Below are 21437 nucleotides of genomic sequence, written 5' to 3' on the forward strand. Positions count from 1 at the left end.
AGAAAACATGTGTTTTTTGGAAGAGAAAAGTCTTATTGAGGCTATTCCCATGACTCGGTGTAGTCCAGACGCTTATGAATGGCGAAAGAAAAAATATGATCCATGATAACCCTTTTGGACAACTCTTTGTGAAGCTTCTTCATCTTATCAGGAGCTTGTACATTATGGATGTTAGAAACAATATCAGTCTTTGTAAATGTGGAAAATCGTCTCTGATTGTGAATAAACATGTATTTGAGGCCTAACGAGTATGCTGATTGGGTATTTTGTCCTTACCTTAATAAAATACCTTGAAACTGTAACACGAGTGGACGAAGTCTTGGATGTTTATGGTAGTTGTAGCAACAAATGCTCAGAATATTCTATCTTATCCACCACATGATGTATTTCAAGTTTAGCACTAAGTTCACATTAAGAGGCAGACACTAGAATCATGGTGCATGTGTCTGATGCAGTAAAACACGAACTTAAACGAGTCATGATTCGAACAGTCGTTACTGATGATGCTGTCATTACTTTTTCGCTATTCCGTGACATAGGGGTAGACGAACTATGGATTGTGTTTGAGAGGCCCGGAAAAAAAATTGGATTAACATCCATCAATGGCCTTTCAAATGCACTAGGCAATGAATGATCACACACACTAATTGTGATCCATGACTTTACCGGTTGTGATACGGTTCTCTCTTCGCTTGTAAAAGGGCAAAAGGGAAGGCTAATTGAGGCTATTCCCTCAACTTGGTCTAGTCATTCCAGCATGTAAAACGCGCAACATACTAAGGCAGGTGCTTAGGGGGACGAGTCTGGAATTGGCTCTTATGGTACCAATTTGAGGCGCTAATAGGTGGCAAACAGACAAAGAGGTTCCTTTTGAAAACTTTGAGGTCTGATCATTTTGTCAGAAGCTTGTACATTGTGGTTGAAAGAAAGGATGCAGCGGTCGTTGTTTATGGGGAAAATCGGGTCTCCTGTGCACTGCCTTGTGTGCAGGTGGGGTCATCGTGAACAAACATGAATTTTTGGCCAAATAGTAGTAATTTTGAAAATGTTTTAGTATTTAAGTGATTTTATATTGTTTTAATCAGTCTATACAAAACTCCATATGTAAGATATGAATTGAAGACTCATCTTTGAAATTTACGCCACATTGGGTTTTTTTTTACCGGAAGTGTTCAGTTTGTATTTGAACCTTTACACCATAATAGATTTAGTGGTTTTTGGGATAACCTAAAGCCAAAAATATAAAGACCAGCACAAAAAAAAACATTTTCTTTACATTTAGAAAAAAATTGATTATTAAAATAGGAAACTGATATTTCTATACCCGCCATTTTGGATATTACCGGAAGTAAGAGTTTTAAAGATATATGTCTTATATATTGTATCCATGAGAAGCACCAAAGAAAGGTTCCTGCACAATGTTATGATAGTAGCAATACGTTAAAACACATTTCAATTACCCTCCCTAAAAAATAAGCTTATTTTAGTACAATTTCCGCCATGTTGGATTTTACCGGAAGTAGGATTTTGAAAGACCACTAATCTATATGATATATCCAAAAGTAGTAAAAACAAAGATTTGTACCAAATATTATGATAGTAGCATTATAATAACACCTATTCACATGCTAGCCTTCGATATTGGGCTGATTTAAGTATGATGTCCGCCATTGTGGATTTAACCGGAATGGAGACATTTTTTCAAATGCCTCCCTATCTGAAATACAAGAGTAGTAGTTGAGGAAGGTCTATGCCAAATTTCATGCTTGTAGCAGGATGTTCACAATTTTTCACCAAGCCGCCGTACTATTGTTGAAAGTCACAAATGATGGCTAAAATATATCATGAAACAATTAGGCAGCAACCATTTGATTTTCTGGCGGTGGGGAGGAGGCTATGGATTTTTTTGGAAGAAAAAGTTTGTTTCCAGGTTTTGAAGAAAAAAATAATTTGTTTGTGACCCTGTGTGAAAAAAAAATGTTTGTTTCACCCTCAGCTGCCACTATATGTAATGCTAAAATTGAAAGAACAAAATTGTTTTGGACTTGTCGCGAAAAAAAGGCGAAAAAAAAGTTTGTCCGAAAAAAAATCCATAGCCCCCGCCCCCCAGAAAATCAAATGGTTGCTGTCTTACCATATTTCATTTTACTTCTCGGGTCGGTGTACCATGAAATAGCGCATTAAAGTTTAAAATTTAACAAAGAAGCAATTTAGGATAGAAAATGTTTTCAATGCATTTAAAATATCCATTGCAAGATTGCTGATTGGAAGCAGGCTAGTGTTGTACCCATATTTATAAAAGGTAACAAGCATAACGCTATTAATTATAGACCAGTTTCATTAACTGTCATATGTTGTAAAATTCTAGAACTTATTTTAACAAGCAACATCAGAAAACATCTAAAAAATAATAACATATGAAATGACAGTCAACATGGTTTAGGAGTAAAAGGTCTTGCGAGACCAAACTAATTTTTAGTATACAAGATCTAGTAAAATCATTGGCATATGGTTATCAAATAGATGTTATGCTTTTAAATTTTTCTATAACATTTAATAAAGTCCCCCATCAAAGATTATCCCAAACATTAGATTATTACGGTATTATGAATCAAAACTTAAATTGGATCAATGATTGTTTAGCTGCCAGGCAACAGCAGGTACTTTTAAATGGTGTTAAATCTTCTAAATTAGCTGTTGACTCTGGTGTCCCTCAGGGAACAGTATTAGGCCCAACATTATTTTTGCTTTTTATTAATGACTTACCAGAACATGTTTACAGATAACTGCTTATTGTATATATAGAAATGTAAAACACAGTTCTGATGCACAATTACTTCAAAAAGATTTATCTAGTTTAGTACAAAGGGAAGAGGACTGGCAAATGAATTTTAATCCTAAAAAGTTAAAAGTTCCGGGAAGTTTTACACTCCTACTTAGGAGTCTACTCCCGTATTCGGAAGAAGATGAAGAAGAATATTGTATGATTAGAAATCATCGCCCGCTGTTGGAAGTTCAGTTTCGCCATTTTTCGTGCTTGTCATGCGACGTTAATAGGGGTTTCGATTGTTAAACTCATATAATCAGATAACGAACATATTCATTCGCAACCTTAGGAAGAGTGGCTCATTTTCTTCTAGCAATTCCGTTTTTATCGTTTGTAATATGTGCTTTCAATGCTATTTATACACGCAGAGTAAAATTTTAAATGTTAAGTATAAAAACATTAAATTATTTATCTTATTCAAAATTTCAGAAGATAATGGAAAATATCAAAGAATCATGATATAATTTTAAAGAAAAAAAAAACTAACTAAAAACATCTTTTATTAAATTTGAAAAATCCAACTGTTTAAAAGTCATATTGACCTCTTAATTCTATACACTTAAAACAAGTTCTTAGTATCTCAAAACGTCAACATTAAAAATGTTTCTAAACGTGAATATTTTTGTTTTGTTTAATAAGAAAATACAGTTTCTTGTGTGTAAAATAATTTTAAAGGAAACATTCTGACGGTATTTGATAGGACTTACACCAATTTATGAGGGCGTGACCAAATTGTCACTAATGTCTAATCAGCTTTTCTGTTGTACAAAGGTTGACGTGCGGTGATGTTTGAACTGTGTAAATGACATTATCATAGTATTATGACATTGTCTTTTAACATAAAAGACAATTTACCATACTATTGTGACTGTGTTATCTTGATTGAAAACTAAATTGATTTAGAAAAAAGAAAAAGTGCTTTGCAACCGATGAGGAGACGTTGATCGATTTCGAAACATACATCTGTTATATATATAAGTTACATTTTTGCTTACTCATAAAACATGCACATGTGCACATGGTAAACGGTGATTGATTTGTGTTTGCGTAAGTACAGTGGCACTTTTGTCAAGCAGATTCAAGAGTAAAATGAAATCAATTGTCAATTAAACAGGTTGGTTAGTTTACTGAGTAACTCTACTGCGAAAACGATCAATGCATGTATAGGGATTATTGCGATTAAACTTCCTTCGTGTACATCTTTATATTATAGAAGACATCAGATCAATTACCCATACAAAAATTCGAACATTATCTTCACATTCACAATTTCTCAAACAATCATTAGTTAGTAAGGTAATACAATATTCCAAAACTTCACTTTTTTACCAACTGAAATACAAAAGAAATCCATGATAACAGATGATATTTGTTTGAACGATATCAAAGGCTTTATATTTTAAAGTGTTGATATTTGTTTAACTGATTACATTATCTAACCTTCATATTGCTTAAGGTTGTCAAAAAACATTTTGGGGGAGTAGCTGTGAGATCTCCTGTGCCGAAAGTTGTATGGAGCAGCATTGCTTCCCTGGAAATGGTTCCTGTATATTTGGAGGATGTAGCGATAAAAACTGTTTGAAAAGTAATTGCGATAGAGATACTGCAGTTTGTACCGAAGGTTGTAAAATAAGGCGTACAGGATCCTACTGTGACAAATGTAAGTAATTATTTGAACATATTCAGAAGATTCGAATTGTAATTACTAAAATCGACATTTATCAAGTAATTGTACATTTACATGTATAAGAGTAAAATGAAAATAGTTGTTGATACAACATGCGAAATGAATTCGCACTTAATATATCTTATCTATATTATTTTGTATAATATTGCAAAAATAACATGCATCTAAAAATTGAAAAATTGTTGATTGTATTTAGCGTTATATTATCTTAAATGATATGGATAAATTAAAACATATCCTCAATCCTGAAACAAAACAGGACACTTGCAAATTAGGCTCCTTTTTAAAAAAAAAAGTCACTAAAACTGAGGACAGGGGTCCTTGATATAATTTGAATCTCTTATATATATATCGTGGGACTGCGGCATTAAATGAATGCAAATGTAGAAGTGTGTATTAACCTGATACTAGGTCTTTACGCCCTATCAAAATAAAAGAAATAAGATTTGTAATAACTTAAGGCATAGCGGTTATCTATAGTTGCTTATAGGTATGTCTTTTGGTCTCTAGTGTCTAGGTGTCTCATCCACAATCATACCGCCTCTCCCTACGTCTATGTCTTAAACAATTATGAATGAATTTTAATGAGGCCACTTACGATTTGTCTTTTAATCCAAATGTCCACATTTACATATCACTGCGAAAATGCTAAAACACAAACCAAACAAAAAATGAGTACCATTTTGATTAATTCCCAGCCAATAATTCTGCCCCATGTTTCTATGACTGCCAATACTGTTATAATATGTCATACGTATTTAAGATTTATTATCAAATTTCCATTGAACAAATCATAATGACGAAAGGTGAAACTATTCAATAAAAACAAACAGACTGATTAATAACAAAACAATAAATTAACTTTATAATATTGTTTGAAATTTGAATACACTAGATGGATAAAACTGAAAATGGAAATGGGGAATTTGTCAAAGAGACAACAACTCGACCAAAGAGCAAACAACACCCGAAGGCCACCAATTGGTCTTCAACGCAACCAGCGAGAAATTCCGCAACCGGAGGCGGTCCGGATCCTCAGCTGGTCCCTAAAACATTGTGTACTAGTTTAGAGGTCACATTAAAAACATCAACACCTATAATTGAATTAAAATTAAAAAAACATACAAGACTAAAAGACCAGAGGCTCCTGACTTTGGACAGACGCAAAAATGCGGCGGGGTTAATATAAAAACGAAGATGTGGTATGATTGCAAACGACAATCACTGAATTGCAGGCTCCTGGCGTGGGACAGGCACATACATACATAATGTGGCGGGGTTAAACATGTTAGCGGGATCCCAACCCTCCCCCTAACATGGGACAGTGGTATAACAGTTTTGTAAGATATCAACCATCTTCAGCCAACATAGAATAAAGAAACACATAGCAATACAGAGTATTATTTCATGAATCTATCAAAAAGCAAATTTAAATTCAAACAGTATTAAAAACACTTATGTAAGTACATTGTAATATACAACTACATATTCTGACATCAGACTCGAACTTCTCTTGAACTGAATTTTAATGTGCGTATTGTTATGCGTTTACTTTTCGACATAGAGGTATAGGGAGAGGGTTGATATCTCATAAACATGTTTAACCCCGTCGCATTTTTGGGCCTGTCCCACGTCAGGAGCCTCTGGCCTTTATTAGTCTTGTATTATTTTTAACTTTAGTTTCTTGTGTACAACTTGGAGTTTTATAGTATGGCGTTCATTATCACTGAACTAGTATATACATTTGTTTAGGGGCCAGCTGAAGGAGGCCTCCGGGTGCGGGAATTTCTCGTTGCATTGAAGACCTGTTGGTGACCTGTTGCTGTTGTCTGTTCTATGGTCGGGTTGTTGTCTCTTTGCATGACACATTCCCCATTTCCATTCTCAATTTTAACTAAGATGTACTAGTATATACAAATGTATTGATGATGTACATTAATCATAAAACAAGTTTTGTCAAAGAGAAATGACTTTACATAGTTCTATAATATGTGCAATAATTATATCGTTCCGACTATATATATAAAGAGACCCTTTAATTTACAAATGAACAAAAACAAGTACTTATACAGGCAAACACTTTTATTCCAGTATAATTGAGTGACTACTATTAATCTGTATCAAAAACTAAGGATCATAAAAGCTTGTGTGCTTTCGGCAAATTACTTTCAACAGTATGGTATACATTGTTATGTTTTCTCTCTCCATTTCCTTTTTCATCAGAAAGCACGTCTGATTGCCCCTCTTGATGTGCCAGGTTGCACTTCTGTTTCATCTTCATCGTCCATCTCCTTTTCTTTTTCTGGTAGCAATTTTGGTTGTCTCTCTTAAGGGGCTAGGTTTGGGAAGAGATGATAATTCGGGTTCATCTTCATCCTCAACTATTTAGCAAATTCATCAATAGCCTTATAACTAACTACCTGATTAAAGTTTATACCCATATCAAGGAAATGATATTTACCAGAAATGTATAAGACATAAATTCAACTTCTTCCGAACTACGTACGGGTGAAATAGCAGATATTTTTAATGAAGTATATATAATACGCATGAGTGCGCTAAGCAGACAGAGAAATAAAGAAGCGGTATTTCTAACATGAATAAGCTGTCAAAATAAACCTTTAAAGGTTTTAATTTGGTTAAGATGTTACTCTACATTTTAACAAATGGCTTTGATGTTTGATGTTAGCAAAACTTTATATAAAGCTTTTCAGGAAATTTGGCCAATCCTTCATCAAGCTCTCAAATCAATGAAAAAATGGTCTTTAGCTGAAGAATGGGAATCTATGGAGAGTGATTGACCAGAGTTGGAAGAAGCAGTTAGATCTATTGATTGCATCATTTATTTTGACTGTCACTTTGGTATCTTTCGTCCCTCTTCTATAGAATAGATCGCCCAAACGAAAACCAGTTTTATAGTGAACATCGTCGTATACAATGTATCAATAGACACAGGACAGAAAATTAGATGCATCAAGTCCGGTGTCCTATGTCATAACCATGAAGCGATGACTTACAGATTGATGAATGCGATCGGGTCACACGAGATACTACCGTTGTCTCGTGATTGGTACTTACTTGGCGATAACAATTCATCTGAACATCCTATTGCAACACCATATATTGTAAGTGTAAGACAGCTACGCAATCAAAATGCAATATTTGCGATCAACGCTAATTTACCGATGAAAAAAATCGTGCAAGAAGAGTTTATGTAGAATATTCCATAAGACGAATGAAAATTAATAAAATAATAGGTTCTCTTTATAGAAATAGTCAGAACGATTTTGCACCTATTGTAGAACTATGTGCAGCTCATTCCGTACGACGAAACCTGCTTCATGATTAATGTACACCACAAATAAATAGTATCAACATCGTAAATTGTATATTACTTGTTTTATATTAATAAGTGTATTTACAATGATTGAATTTAACTTTGCTTTTTGTTGATTAATGAAAATTGATGAATTGAAGTAATACTCCGTCTTGTGTATTCACATTTCAAACAATGTAATGGAGTGAATATGTTTAGTTAATTAACATAATAAAGATTTACCGTTTATTCGGTTTCGGTATCGGCTTATAGTAAGCATGTCTAATAAGAATGATACTTGTATCTTTGTTGAATTTTTTCATTGTTGATCCCGTGATTGGTCCTATTTACTGGCGACAGTAGCCTTTCTTACAGAGTTTTTTTATTTACTGAATAAAGGTTTGGTATGCATGGATACTCATAACAAACTGCGGCATAAATATGTTCACTATCAATATCACATTGGAAAATTGATAATAAGTAATTTAGCATTAAACATTAATCATGTTAATTTACTTACAGATAACATGGTATTTGAGAGTTCAATTTTGATCAATACAACTGACAATGAACAAGCTAGATTAGTAAAAGATGGAAATTTAACATCATGTGTCATAGCACAAGGATCCAATATACTAGTTCAGGTGGACCTTATGGAAATAGGCATTGTGACGGAAATATATATAACTTTAATTGGTATGTTATCATCATTCCTTCTATTATATGATATGGAAACAGGATACAAAAATTTAAATCTTTTACCTTTATATTCTAATAAAACTAGTCAGTAATGGAGATCGAACGTTAGATGATTGTTTCAGACTATGTACATTGAATTTATAATACAGCTTTAGTATTCATTAGCTACAAGAATTTCCGTTTGGTGAAGTCAAATATAGTGGTTTGCTTTACTTCTAAAGAATGACTTAATGTACTCCTTCATTTTGCATGCAGAAAAATCCGTCGCATGTTTTAGTACGTTTGGAGGACGTGTTTTTCAACAGAATGTCGGCATTCCAATGGGAACGAATTGTGCCCCTCTTCTTGCCGACTTGTTTCTTTATTATGAGGCTGACTTCATAAAGGAACTGCTTAGGATGAAAAATCAGAAGTTAGCAATATCCTTTAACTTTATTTTCCGCTATATAGATGATGTTCTCTCACTAAATAATTCACAATTTGGTTACTATGTTGAACGCATCTAACCTATCGAACTACAGATAAAAGATACAACACATACAGCTAAGTCTGCCTTATATCTTGACTTACATTAAGAATTGACAATGAGGGTCGGTTGAAAACAAAACTTCACGACAAACGAGATGATTTCAGCTTCCCAATTGTGAACTTTCCATTTCTATGTAGCAACGTCTGCATGCGGAGTATGTATCTCACAATTGATACGACATTACCGCGCTTGTATTTCATATCATGATTTCCGTGATAAAGGGTTGCTGCTCACAAGGAAGCTATTGACCAAGAGTTCCTAATGGGGAAGTTGAAATCATCCCTTCGTAAATTTCACGGACGCCATCACGAGTTGGTTGACCGTTATGGAATAACCGTTTCACCAATGATATCGGATATGTTTTTTTTTACATTCCTTCCATGTTCATGAATGTGACCTACCGAATTAGACTATTTACCGGGTTTGTAATAACATGAGCAACACGACGGGTGCCACATGTGGAGCAGGATCTGCTTACCATTCCGGAGCACCTGAGATCACCCCAAGTTTTGGTGTGGTTTGTGTTGCTCAGTTTCTAGTTTTCTATGTTGGTATTTGTGTACTATTATTTTACTGTCTTTTTCATTGTTAGCCATGGCGTTGTCAGTTTGTTTTCGATTTATTTATTTGACTGTTCATCTGGTATCTTGCGCCCCTCTTTTAGTACGTGTTCTGTTATCGCCCCGATGCTAGTGAGTCTGAATATGTTGCATTTTAATTTCATAGGTTAAGTGTTCTATTGCTTTTTCACTTCTTTTGTTTTAGGCACATTTTACTGTGTTGCTTTACGATGTCAAAATATGCAATCAGTTGAAACATTGAAACATTCATATGTAATTACAACTTATATATAATTACAATGAAAAACAACATATCAGTTGTTCATTTGATAAGAAGAATATACGAATCTAATAAATATGTTCTCTCTTGTGTGCATGTTTATAAAACTCTAACAGGAGAGATTCTGCCCAATGTTCATATGATGATGACATAATCTTTCGGTCAGTTTAATTGAGGTCTGAAGCTGGAATGTCAGTTACTGCTAGTAGTCCATTTATGTTGATCATTATTATTTTGCTAAGTTTCTTCTGTTACTTGTGCTGACATCGGACGCGGACTTTTTTTAAATTGAGTTTTACTGTGCGTGTTTCTGTGTTTACACCACGTATCAGCCACAAGAACAAACAATTGATATATAGTTCATTCCTGGCTTAGGAAAGGCGCAAACAAATGCGGTAGGATGAAACAAATTTTGAAAGATCTCATCCCTCCCGCTTTATCTCTAGCCAATGTTTAATAAACAAACACACAGCAATACGCACAGTGAAACTCAGTTCAAAATACGTCCGCGTCCGATGTTAGCATAGGTAACGGAAGAAACTGAGCAAAATAACAATGATCAACATAAATCAACCTACTGCTTCTTCTTATTTCTATATATCAATATATTCTATGTGGTATTGATCCCATCTCAAGTATATTTTACCTACAATTTACGCCATACTGTTTATAAGAAAGACGTTTATTCCTTTCACGTCTTTCTTATAAACAGTATGGCGAAATAGTAAGTACAATATACTTGAGATTGAATCAGTACCACATAGAATATGTTGATATATAGAAATGAGAAGATGTAGTATGAGTGCCAATGAAACAACTCTCAATCCAAGTCACAATTTATAAATAGGACAAGTAATGACTTCAACACAGAAACTTGGATCATACCGAACAGCAAGCTTTAATGGGCCCCAAAATACCTATTGTAAAACAATTCAAATAGCAAAATCAACGGTCAAAACTATATAAAAAACGCGAAACGAGAAACACTCTTTTACCACATAAACAAACGACAACCACTGATCAAGAGGTTCCTGACTTAGGATAGATGCAAACAAATGCAGTTTGATTGAACAGTCACTAACTTCATCCTAACCTGAAAAAGTAGAATAACATAGATACACTATAAAATATCAAATGAAATGGCATTTCTGGATAAAAAAAATATTAACAAAACAAGTCAACATACATATGTATACACTGAACGAATAAGTTTGTTCTATGACATAATATAAATATGATATGTTAAACAATTTCAAACAGAAAACTGTAAATTGGGGAAAAAATTACTTTAAATAAAATAACGTAACACAGGTAACTTTAAATTTAATAATTTTGTTGTAAGGAGTACGGAAATATTTTTAACCAAAACAAATGTTGTTCACAGTACCACAACATTAGTAAAACAGTATAGTAAAACTAAACACTTATCAAAGGTGGTACATATAACAATAGTGAAACAACATGTATATTTTTCATGTTTTTGTACATCTGCATTAAGATTTTCTGTATTTGTATTATAGTTATTTGCTTGTATTTACTATTCCATTGATTTCATTTCGCTGTTATATAACGATCATTATCACAACTTAAAATAGCAATTGCTACCTGTGAGTGTTACTTGTTATACTTTTGTTACTGGTGGTCACGTACAAACATTCTGTATCATTTTATAATTATAATGTTTAATTTTTATTGTTAAGTGAACACCACAAATCGAGGAAACCATACCATTTACGCTTCAAACGCTAGTGATTTATGGGTAAATGGAACTGTGTTGTACAGAGGTGAATCCGTACCAACTGTGATCAATGTCAGTTCGATTTTCAGATACCTTACCTATGTATCTCGAAATCAGAACAAATTTTCTGAGCTTGAAGTATGTGAAATTGGGATTGTTGGTGAGTGTTAAAACACAAAACAAACTTGATATGACAATGTATTAGGATACAATTATGAGTTGTCATAACGAAAAGAAACGGAAAGACTTATTGCTTTTCTTCTGATATTTTTTTTTCCTTCGCTGTTTTGATGTTTCGCAAGATGTCGCTTAGATATTTGGAATATGATATCGTATAGTTTGTTCGCTTTTTTAACTAACATTGCGTAACCGAATAATTTTCCATTGAAGAGTTATCTCCCCGAACATTTTTTTTCTTGTTATTTCTAAAACTTTGCCACTGTATAAGAAACCGGCAAATTATTGTTTTCAAATTGCCCTTTATATCCTCAGAATGTTTCATTTAATTTTGACCGAAGCCGTATAGAGATTCCATATGAGAGTTATTTTCCCTTTTGTATTTGATATAAGTGAAATGTATTTGTAACTGGAAAACCAAAAGTAATAGATGCCTAGGGTCTTTCGATTTGAGGTTCTTGGTCCTAAAAATGAAAATGAGGTCAAGGTCAAAGGTCAAGGTCATGTTCAAAATTTTGATTTTGGCTTGTTATCACTTATTTTCAGAAATCTTATAAGATATCTACAAAATGTTTTCACACAATTGTTAGTTGCGACATGTCGTAACACGTACATTTTAGTTGAAAGGGTACGTAGACATTTAATGAGAGTTTTTCCCCCTTTGATATCTAATATTAGTCGTATGGTAATATAACCCAATAACAATATATAGCAGAGGCCTAGAGTCTTTTGATTTGAGACCCTTGTTTCATCACCTTCAAATTTGGGTCAAGGTCAAAGCTTGATTTGACGTTCTAGATTTTGACCTTTTCTTTAACTTTTAATCTATGCATTATAAACCTATGGGACTATGTGCACTAAGTGGCAAGTCATATGACCTTGAATAAATCAACTGGACATAACCTTTTGTAAACCGGAAGTAGCCATGTTTTGTACTTATTGATTGTACATAGAACCATATATTTTTGGAATCAGTGTCAAGTAAACTATCAAATCAGACCAAAATTGACATTTCAAACCAGAAGTAAAAACTTATCCCTCTTATTTTAAACAAAAATGTGTAGAAACCATATATTGTTAAAATCAACGTACGATAAGTAATCATTTGGCAGTGAAAATAACATTTCTAACCGAGTTTTATTATTTTTAACATAAAAATATATCGTATTAGGTGGAAAGACCTTCAATTGTTCTTTGAATTTTTAATTCTTGTTGATTTATTTCTTTTAAATTTCGTCTGCTTGTGGTGTAATTCGAAAAAATGCTCTGACATTTATATGTATGGGCTATAAAGCTTGGACTTCTCAAAAGATCCATTCCTTATCGTTATGGAACACAAAATGTATAGCACTTCTATTTGACTTTATTGTCGTGATGGTGTTTATAATTCGTTACTTAATATAAAAAAAAAACAAATTTCGAAATATTCAACGTTATGTCATGTAAAGATTTCAGTCGAAATACATGAAATATAAAATGCAACATCAATAACTGTAAACATGCCACAGTGAATTTGTATCTGTTACTCAATATCTGCATGAAATTTAAATGGTTTCTACCCACAAGGCAAAGACGGCCTAAGCAAGATTTTAACCATGGTGTTGATGAGTAAAGTTAAGAAAAACGATGATCTGGTATAATAATTCAAAGGAAAGTATGAATGATGAAATTTGATAAAAGAAAATGACTCAAGATTTTAATGATTAACGTATTTCTCTTTTTTTGCTAAGTAAAAGCCCTTTGATATTTTAATAGAAAGGTTTAAACCACGCATCAAAATATTTGTGTTTTCCAAATTATAGAAATAAATTAAATAATCATGATAGGATGAAGTTTGTCTATCTTATACATAACATAATTTGCTTTTAAGGCTGTCCCCCTACACACTATGGACCTCTGTGCAGCAAATTGTGTCCAGAGTACTGCAGTGGACCATGTGACCTTGAAACAGGAAATTGCACATATGGATGCGCAAACGGATGGATAGGGGATAAATGTGAATTAGGTATGAAAAAAGTGTTTTATGTATCCAAACCTGTCCAAGTTTTGGTAATTTGCATTTGAACTACACTAAACACTCAACAGAAGAAAATTTTAAGATTTATCTTGCCAAAAGGTTAATCACAAGTCTAAATGAGAACATTGTCAACAATTACAACAAAATTAAAACAAAGTAATCTAAGTAAAAAAAGATCAAACGTATCATAAAGAATTAAACCTTGATGAGCGTAGATAATGTTGATTGATTTGCAGAATGAAAGTGAGCCATCTGTAGGATATATTGTAAGTATACCTAATCGTAGTTAAGTGGAATGAGCACAAAATGAAAAATTCATCCATAAACATAACAGAGAAAATACTGTTTCTTTAAATGGTATTTTTTTTTTTTTGGCATCACCATAAAATTGAGAATAGAAACGAGAAATGTGTAATGTTAAAACATTAACTATTTCAGAGGAAAGGAATGAACGGCACACTAAACTGTGGAACATATAAAACAGACTCTATTTTAAAAGAGTAAAATCCATTTTATTCCTTTTTCTAATCTTTTTCAATGTTTAACATAAATTGAATGCAAATTTCATAAAAAAACACACATTTTTTTACAATTTGGTATGTAACGTTTGTTAATCGAGGTACACTATTATATTAGAGATTCCGCAAATTTTAGAGACAAGGAAAACATTTGTGATAATTATTCATAATGTATATTCATACATTGTGTGTGTTTCAGGTCCATTGTGTATCGAGCCAAATTCAAAGAACTTAACTACGAACTGTTCGCCTGAAATATATCAGGTATTTCAAACTTAATGTTAATGATATTGAATACTCTCATCATAGATACAAGGATTATCATTTTAAAATGTTTTGTTGAAGTATCATTAAATTTACATACATTTAACTTCCCAATATAAGCAAGTGCCTACACATCCTTATTTTATGCAAAACAAAAACCAACAATCTCCTATAATATGACAAAAATACAAATATAATAGATGCAAATCTTAAAAATGGGTCAATGACAAATATTCCCCATCTGATGACTATGTTGGAACACTATTAACATGACCACCAGTCAGTTTATGTCTATGAGCGCTCACAACATTTAAACACACAAATAAGAGTGAAAGTCCAGCTTTTTGATACATTAACTTTATCCTTTCCGCTAATTAACTTTATTTAAAATTACAAAAAAACAAACTTGTTTAGGTTTCAAATAATAACTGTTTCTTTAAATGGAATTTTTTAATTTTTTTTGGCATCACCACAAAATTGAGAATAGAAACGAGAAATGTGTAATGTTAAAACATTAACTATTTCAGAGGAAAGGAATGAACGGCACACTAAACTGTGGAACATATATTAAACATGTTAAATGAATCAAAATAAACAAAAAAGACAAAAACAAGATCAACAAAAGCCAGAGGTGTCTGACTTTGGACAGGCGCAGATATAAGCGGGGTTAATCATGATGGCTTTCTTAAAATGTCCTATTCCAAGTCACGAATATGACATTTGTTATCTAATAGTTTTATGTATTGCTATGTATATTTCATTGTCGTTTGTTTTTTGTTGCAATGTAGTGTTCTGTTGTTTCGTTGTTTTTCTCTTATAGTTGATGCATTTTCCTCGGTTTTAGCTTGTAACCCGGATTTGTTTTCTCTCAGTCGATTTATGACTTTTGAACAGCGGTATACTACTGTTGCCTTTATTTAATATTCAGTTTTCAAAAAAATAACGTGACAGCCTGGCAAACGGAAATTGGATTAGCATACACTACTTATTCGTGAAGTTTATAAGTATTTTATAGCGTTGATTTCATGTACGAAACCTATTCATATTTTATGAAAACAAGATGAACCCATCAGTTGGGTGTACAGAATGTTTTAATTGATATGTATATGTGAGCCAAAATTTGTACCTGTGAAAAAAGTTCAAGTGGAACTAATATCACTGGAAATATGTTCTGAAAGAACTTTTTTCATAGATAATTTCAATATAATTTGTTCCATCTCTATGAAATTAGTTCCACACTTTACCTGGTGAAATAAGTACCGGGTTGGTGAAATTTGTTCCTTACCTAGTGAAATAGGTTCCAGGTTTATGAGATTTGTTCCTTACCTAGTGACATAAGTTATGTTGTCCCCGTTGACAAAGCTAAAAAAAACATCGTTTTTGTGTGAAAATCTCATTGCATAAACTGCTTGACAAATGAATCAGGTTTTGACAATTCACTTGGAAATTCAACACATACCCTAACGACACTTACCAAAGATAAAATCCGTGATAATCATAGGTCTGTTCTATGTTTCTTTGGAATTTCAACCAAAGACGAAGAACTGGATACTTAATCCCTGTATTGGATATCTAAACTACATAAGTGTCCTTACAAACAAGGTCATGTTGCTGGGTTTTCCAAGTGCTCCACAAAACCTCTTTCTAAAATATTAACATCTGTTTTATCAGCAATCAAAGCCTGGCTTCAAAGTAATTGTGAAACTTTCTATTCTAGAGGTGGCGTGAATCAGATATGGATACTAAAAAATACAAAAGATCTTTTAACTTACATATAATCTGAGACTCTTTCGTCTTGCAATAGTATTAAAATATTTGCCTTTTCTACACTTTACACAAATATTCCCCATTCCAAACTAAAAGACAAATTGAAAGAGCTTGTATTGCTTTGTTTCATAAAAAAGAATGGCCATCGTAGATAGAAGTATCTTGTCTTGGGGAGGGATAAATCCTACTTTGTAAAGAATCACTCTGGTTCAAACAAAAAGTTCTCTGAAACTGACATTATAAAGATGCTTGATTTCTTGATTGACAACATATTTGTTACGTTCGGAGGACGTGTTTTTCAACAGATAGACTGTCGGCATTTAAATGGGACCCAATTGTGCCCCTCTTCTTGTCGACTTGTTTCTTTATTATTACGAGGCTGACTTTATACAGGAACTTCTTAGAACGAAAGATAAGACGTTAGAAATATCCTTTAACTTTACTTTCCGCTATAAAGACGATGATCTCTCACTAAATAGTTCAAATTTTGGTGACTATGTTGAACGCATCCATCCCATCGAACTAGAGATAAAGGATACAACAGATGCAGTTAAGGCTGCCTCGTATCTTGACTTACGTCTCGAAATTGACAATGAGGGTCGGTTGAAAACGAAACTTTTCGACAAAAGAAATGATTTCAGCTTCTCAATTTTGCACTTTCCATTTCTATGTAGCAACATTCCAGCAGCGCCTGCATATGGAGTATATATCTCCCAATTGATACGATATTACCGGGCTTGTATTTCCGATCATGATTTAATTGAGAGAGGGTTGCTGTTCACGAGGCAGCTATTAAAGCAAGAGTTCTAAATGTTTTAAAATATCTAGATGATATCGGATACGTTCCTTATGTCGTAACTACAATCCCCTTCCCTTCACATGAATGTAACCAAGCGAATAAGACTATTTCCCGGGTTTGTAATAACATGAGAATCACGACGGGTACCACATGTGGAGCAGGATATGGTTACCCTTCCTGAGCACCTAAGATCAACCCCAGTTTTTGCTGGGATTCATGTTGCCTAGTCTTTAGTTTTCTATGTTGTGTCTTATGTACTATTATTTGTCTGTTGTCTGTTCTTTTTTAGCCATGGCGTTGTCAGTTTATTTTCGGTCTATGAGTTCGACTGTCCCGCTGGTATCTTTCGCTCCTCTTTTATGCACTACTATGATCAAAGTAGTAAATTTAAAACTGTCTACAAGAGACGACCTGCAACTGTATGCCACATAAACAACATTGGTCTTACAATTGTATGGAAATATGTGAGGTTTAAAATAATTGTTTTAGACAATAAATTGGGTTCTCAACTAAAATTTTAAATTCTCAGCTGCTGTTTTAAAAGTCGTCTTTATAATTTTTATGATTATTTTGTGTTACATTCTATAAAGTTTCATCATGGTCATTGCATTTCTGATTTAAATGTCTCTTCATTATGTTCAAAGTATCAATATATGCTACTCTTACCTCAAGCAGACAGATTTATTTCATCTCTATGGATAACAGATTCTACTAACAAATTGCATTGGTTCTTTTAAATATCAGATGCCTATATAATTATAGTTTTGTATAATATGATTTCATACCGTAATTAATTGTTGCTTCCCTAATCTATTACATGTGTCATATAGGTGTATCCAGCAAGTGGACCAGTTAATGGTGGAACATTGTTGACAATATCTGGAAATTACCTTGGAAATAATAATGATAGTATTTCTATTGATATCGGTGGAGTGAGATGTAACAATGTAACAGTTACAACACCTTATACCGAGTAAATATATGTATTTTATATATATAAATCGTCTTAAATTAAGCCCAAGAATGTTATATCTTCAGCGGGGATCGAACCTTTGCTTTTTTCATAGCGGCAACACCTGTACCGTTTGCACCGTGGACAGCACCATAGGCACTTCAACCACTTGTGCTATATAAAATATAGCTATAGCTGGTCGAGTAATGCTTTTCCTCGACGCCTTATCTGTTTTGTAACACATCACATGATGTTTAGCGGTGTACTTTTCCGATCAGGTATCTCGTCTATCGTTAATGATGATAATGTTAATAATGTTTATAACCATGCCGCCACATCGAATCTTAATTTCTTTAGAATTTATAATTGTTTGATTGATTGTTGGCGTTTAAACTCCACTTCTAAGCGCCACTTTTGGGCTATTTCGCAGCGGCCATTTTTTTATGGATGGAGAGTGTCCGGTGAAAACCAACGACCTTCGATAAGAAAACTGACAATCCTAGTCCATTAAGATTGGAGTCGAATGTAACCGCAGTGTTGACTGGCTAGTGATTACAGTAGTAGACCACTTGGCCTCCGAAGCTACTGAGTCCACCGAGGCCCCATTAGAATTTATAAAATTTCCAGAAAAGACAAATGGAAAAAAAACAACAGAAGTCTCCATTTAGACGCACACTGAATATTTCCGTACTTTAACATAAAAAGAAAAACGAAACATGGGCAACCTACGCAACTGAAAAACATACGTTATCATTGCCAAGGAAAAAGACATAATAATTTGTTAAGAATGTAACAAAGTGTCTTCCTCCTAAACTTAAGTGAACGGGTCATACTATACATGAGTTAAAGATGTTTTTCCGATTACCTACTATACGTTTATTAAATTTCTGCAGCAATAACCATGGTCACGTGTAATTTAAATTTCAACTGAAACGGTCATTTTGATCAAAAGTGCTACATTGTATTAAACTTCTAAAGAATGATAATTAAGTCATGTACCATCTTTCGAATCAATTTCATAGTTTTCCAGGTTGCAGTAAATTAAATTCTGTTCAGACAATTCGCTTGCATTCAATTACAATATGTTCAGGCTACACTCAGATTTTTCAGTAGCTGTTATACGCTTATTGAAAACATACTGAACTGTATGTAAAGGTACTGAAACGATCTGGAATTATTGCGAGTAAATTATCCGATCAGTAGAAGAGTCTTTCAAAAAGAAAAGGTCTGATCAATAACCTATAAGAAAATTCAACGTGTTGTGTTTAAGATGATGTAACTATCAAATTTACTGCTTAAGACTTTGATTCATTACTATTCTACTGATAATCTACTCTCCTAAATCAATTATGAATATACAAATGCAGATAAAAAAATCCGAGATAAATATGCATCACTCTTTATGCATATTTATACTTAGCTAAACTGTAAGAATTGATGAAATTATTCATCAGACCATCATTAAACCGATCTAAAGGTCCATGGAAAATGAGATGATTTTATCTATCACACTAACAAGGATATAATACATTTGGTTTACGATAAGATTTGGTATAAACCCGACATAATATTAATATTGTTAATGCATTCATGCTGGTCTAATCTTTCAATCGTTTTTCAATAAAAAAAAAAACCAAACCTATCCATTAGTTACAATATAAAAGAGGGGCGAAAGATACCAGAGGGACAGTCAAACTCATAGATCGAAAATAAACTGACAACGCTATGGCAAAAATTTAAAAAAAAATACAGACAAATAAAAGTACACAAGACACAACATAGAAAACTAATGACTAAGCAACACGAACCCCACCGAAAACTGGAGGTGATCTCAGGTGCTCCGGAAGGGTAAGCAGATCCTGCTCCACATGTGGCAATATATCTGTAGTTTCTTTTTCTTTTAAAACAGGTTGACGTGTGTTATTGGAACATACAACGCAACGCAGACAACGGGAATATTCGTTTCAGTAAACGCCAACCGCTACAGCGATTTAAATGCTATATACTTCACCTTCAAGGTATCTAGAATATATGTTTATTTAATATAAAAATAATTACAATTATTTTTAATGTACGAAAGGGACATAAACCACTAATTTGATAAAGAATGAAACACGATTTGAGTTTTTTTCTCGAATAAATACAAACGTGGAATAAATATCAGCTGTCATTTATTTAGATCCGTCTAAATAAGCTAAACGAAAGAAACTGATATATTCTTGACTTGCAAGAAAAAAATTTAAATGCTTTGAATCCGTATTCATGTTACCATAAATGTAAACTTTAGAAGAGATAGGTTTCCAATGTTGGTCCGCATGGGCATACACTATGTCAACATTTCAAAGTGAAACAAAGGAGATGCTTGGAATAATCATAATATTATTGATCCGGTCCACAAAACAGATCATTCTTTTTCAGACAAAATGATGATTGCAATGTATTTTTTTACAATCATGTTTAATATGAAATCAACAAGATCTTTAAAAAAATCCGATTAGACGTGCTTGCATGCTATCTATGTAAGTACATGTATGTATTTTTATATCAAGTTATATGACTTTTGGAAATCTTCAGGGGTCGTCCCGATGGACTAGAAGATAATCTAAAAACGTACGAAATACGGATACAGTAAAGCAAGACTATGTATCGTTATCAATCAAATTTGAAAATGATGGTCACTTCGGTGATTGTGACAGGTAATGCCACTTGAACGTTGATTTTTTTTGTTTATATCAAAATGTGTGATGCTAAAAATTGTATATCTTGATATTATGCGAATGAAGATAATTAACTTTTATGTAATATGTTGTCCATACTTTTACCTTATAGTAATTCTCAAAGAGGTGATATAAATCCTAGTAAAGTAATCACACTATCTAATTAATGTTTTGTTTTATTTTAGGACCCGAAAATTTTAAACTTTTCACCGAAGAAGGGGATTCTATCAGGGAATACAACTGTGGCAATAAAAGGACAATATATTGATTTCGAAGGTCAAAATCGGTACACTATTTACTTTTGTGACGGTGTGTTTTGCATAGAATGCAGGTAATCTGTTTATTTGTATCCCGAATTTTTACTTGCCTCAACAAGCTTCGTGTAGTATTCTTTGATTTGTGTAATATATCGAAATATAAAACTCTTTTAAAAGTACCTATAAGCCACGATGGCTGACAATAGGCTTCAATCCTAAATAAGACGACAACGAAATAGAAAAATCAATCCTAGGAAATACAAAAAAAAATAGAATCATTATGGTAATCAAAATTAAAATCTACTGTAATAGATGAATTCTATAACGATCAAA

General features: G+C 33.0%; 1 protein-coding gene across 3 annotated transcripts in view; it reads left to right on the forward strand.

The window, feature by feature from the left end:
• Window positions 1-21437, forward strand: part of LOC139514698 (uncharacterized) — a 103655-nt gene that overhangs the window by 75179 nt on the left and 7039 nt on the right. For all 3 annotated transcript variants that reach the window (XM_071304235.1, XM_071304225.1, XM_071304243.1), the window contains 8 exons: window positions 4284-4487; window positions 8353-8526; window positions 11599-11796; window positions 13684-13818; window positions 14548-14612; window positions 18009-18151; window positions 20040-20148; window positions 21033-21178. In XM_071304235.1, coding sequence (XP_071160336.1) covers window positions 4284-4487; window positions 8353-8526; window positions 11599-11796; window positions 13684-13818; window positions 14548-14612; window positions 18009-18151; window positions 20040-20148; window positions 21033-21178 — 1174 coding nt within the window. The remainder of the gene's footprint in view (window positions 1-4283; window positions 4488-8352; window positions 8527-11598; window positions 11797-13683; window positions 13819-14547; window positions 14613-18008; window positions 18152-20039; window positions 20149-21032; window positions 21179-21437) is intronic.

The sequence above is a fragment of the Mytilus edulis genome, chromosome 1 (genome assembly GCF_963676685.1).
Source record: "Mytilus edulis chromosome 1, xbMytEdul2.2, whole genome shotgun sequence".
NCBI lineage: Eukaryota > Metazoa > Mollusca > Bivalvia > Mytilida > Mytilidae > Mytilus > Mytilus edulis.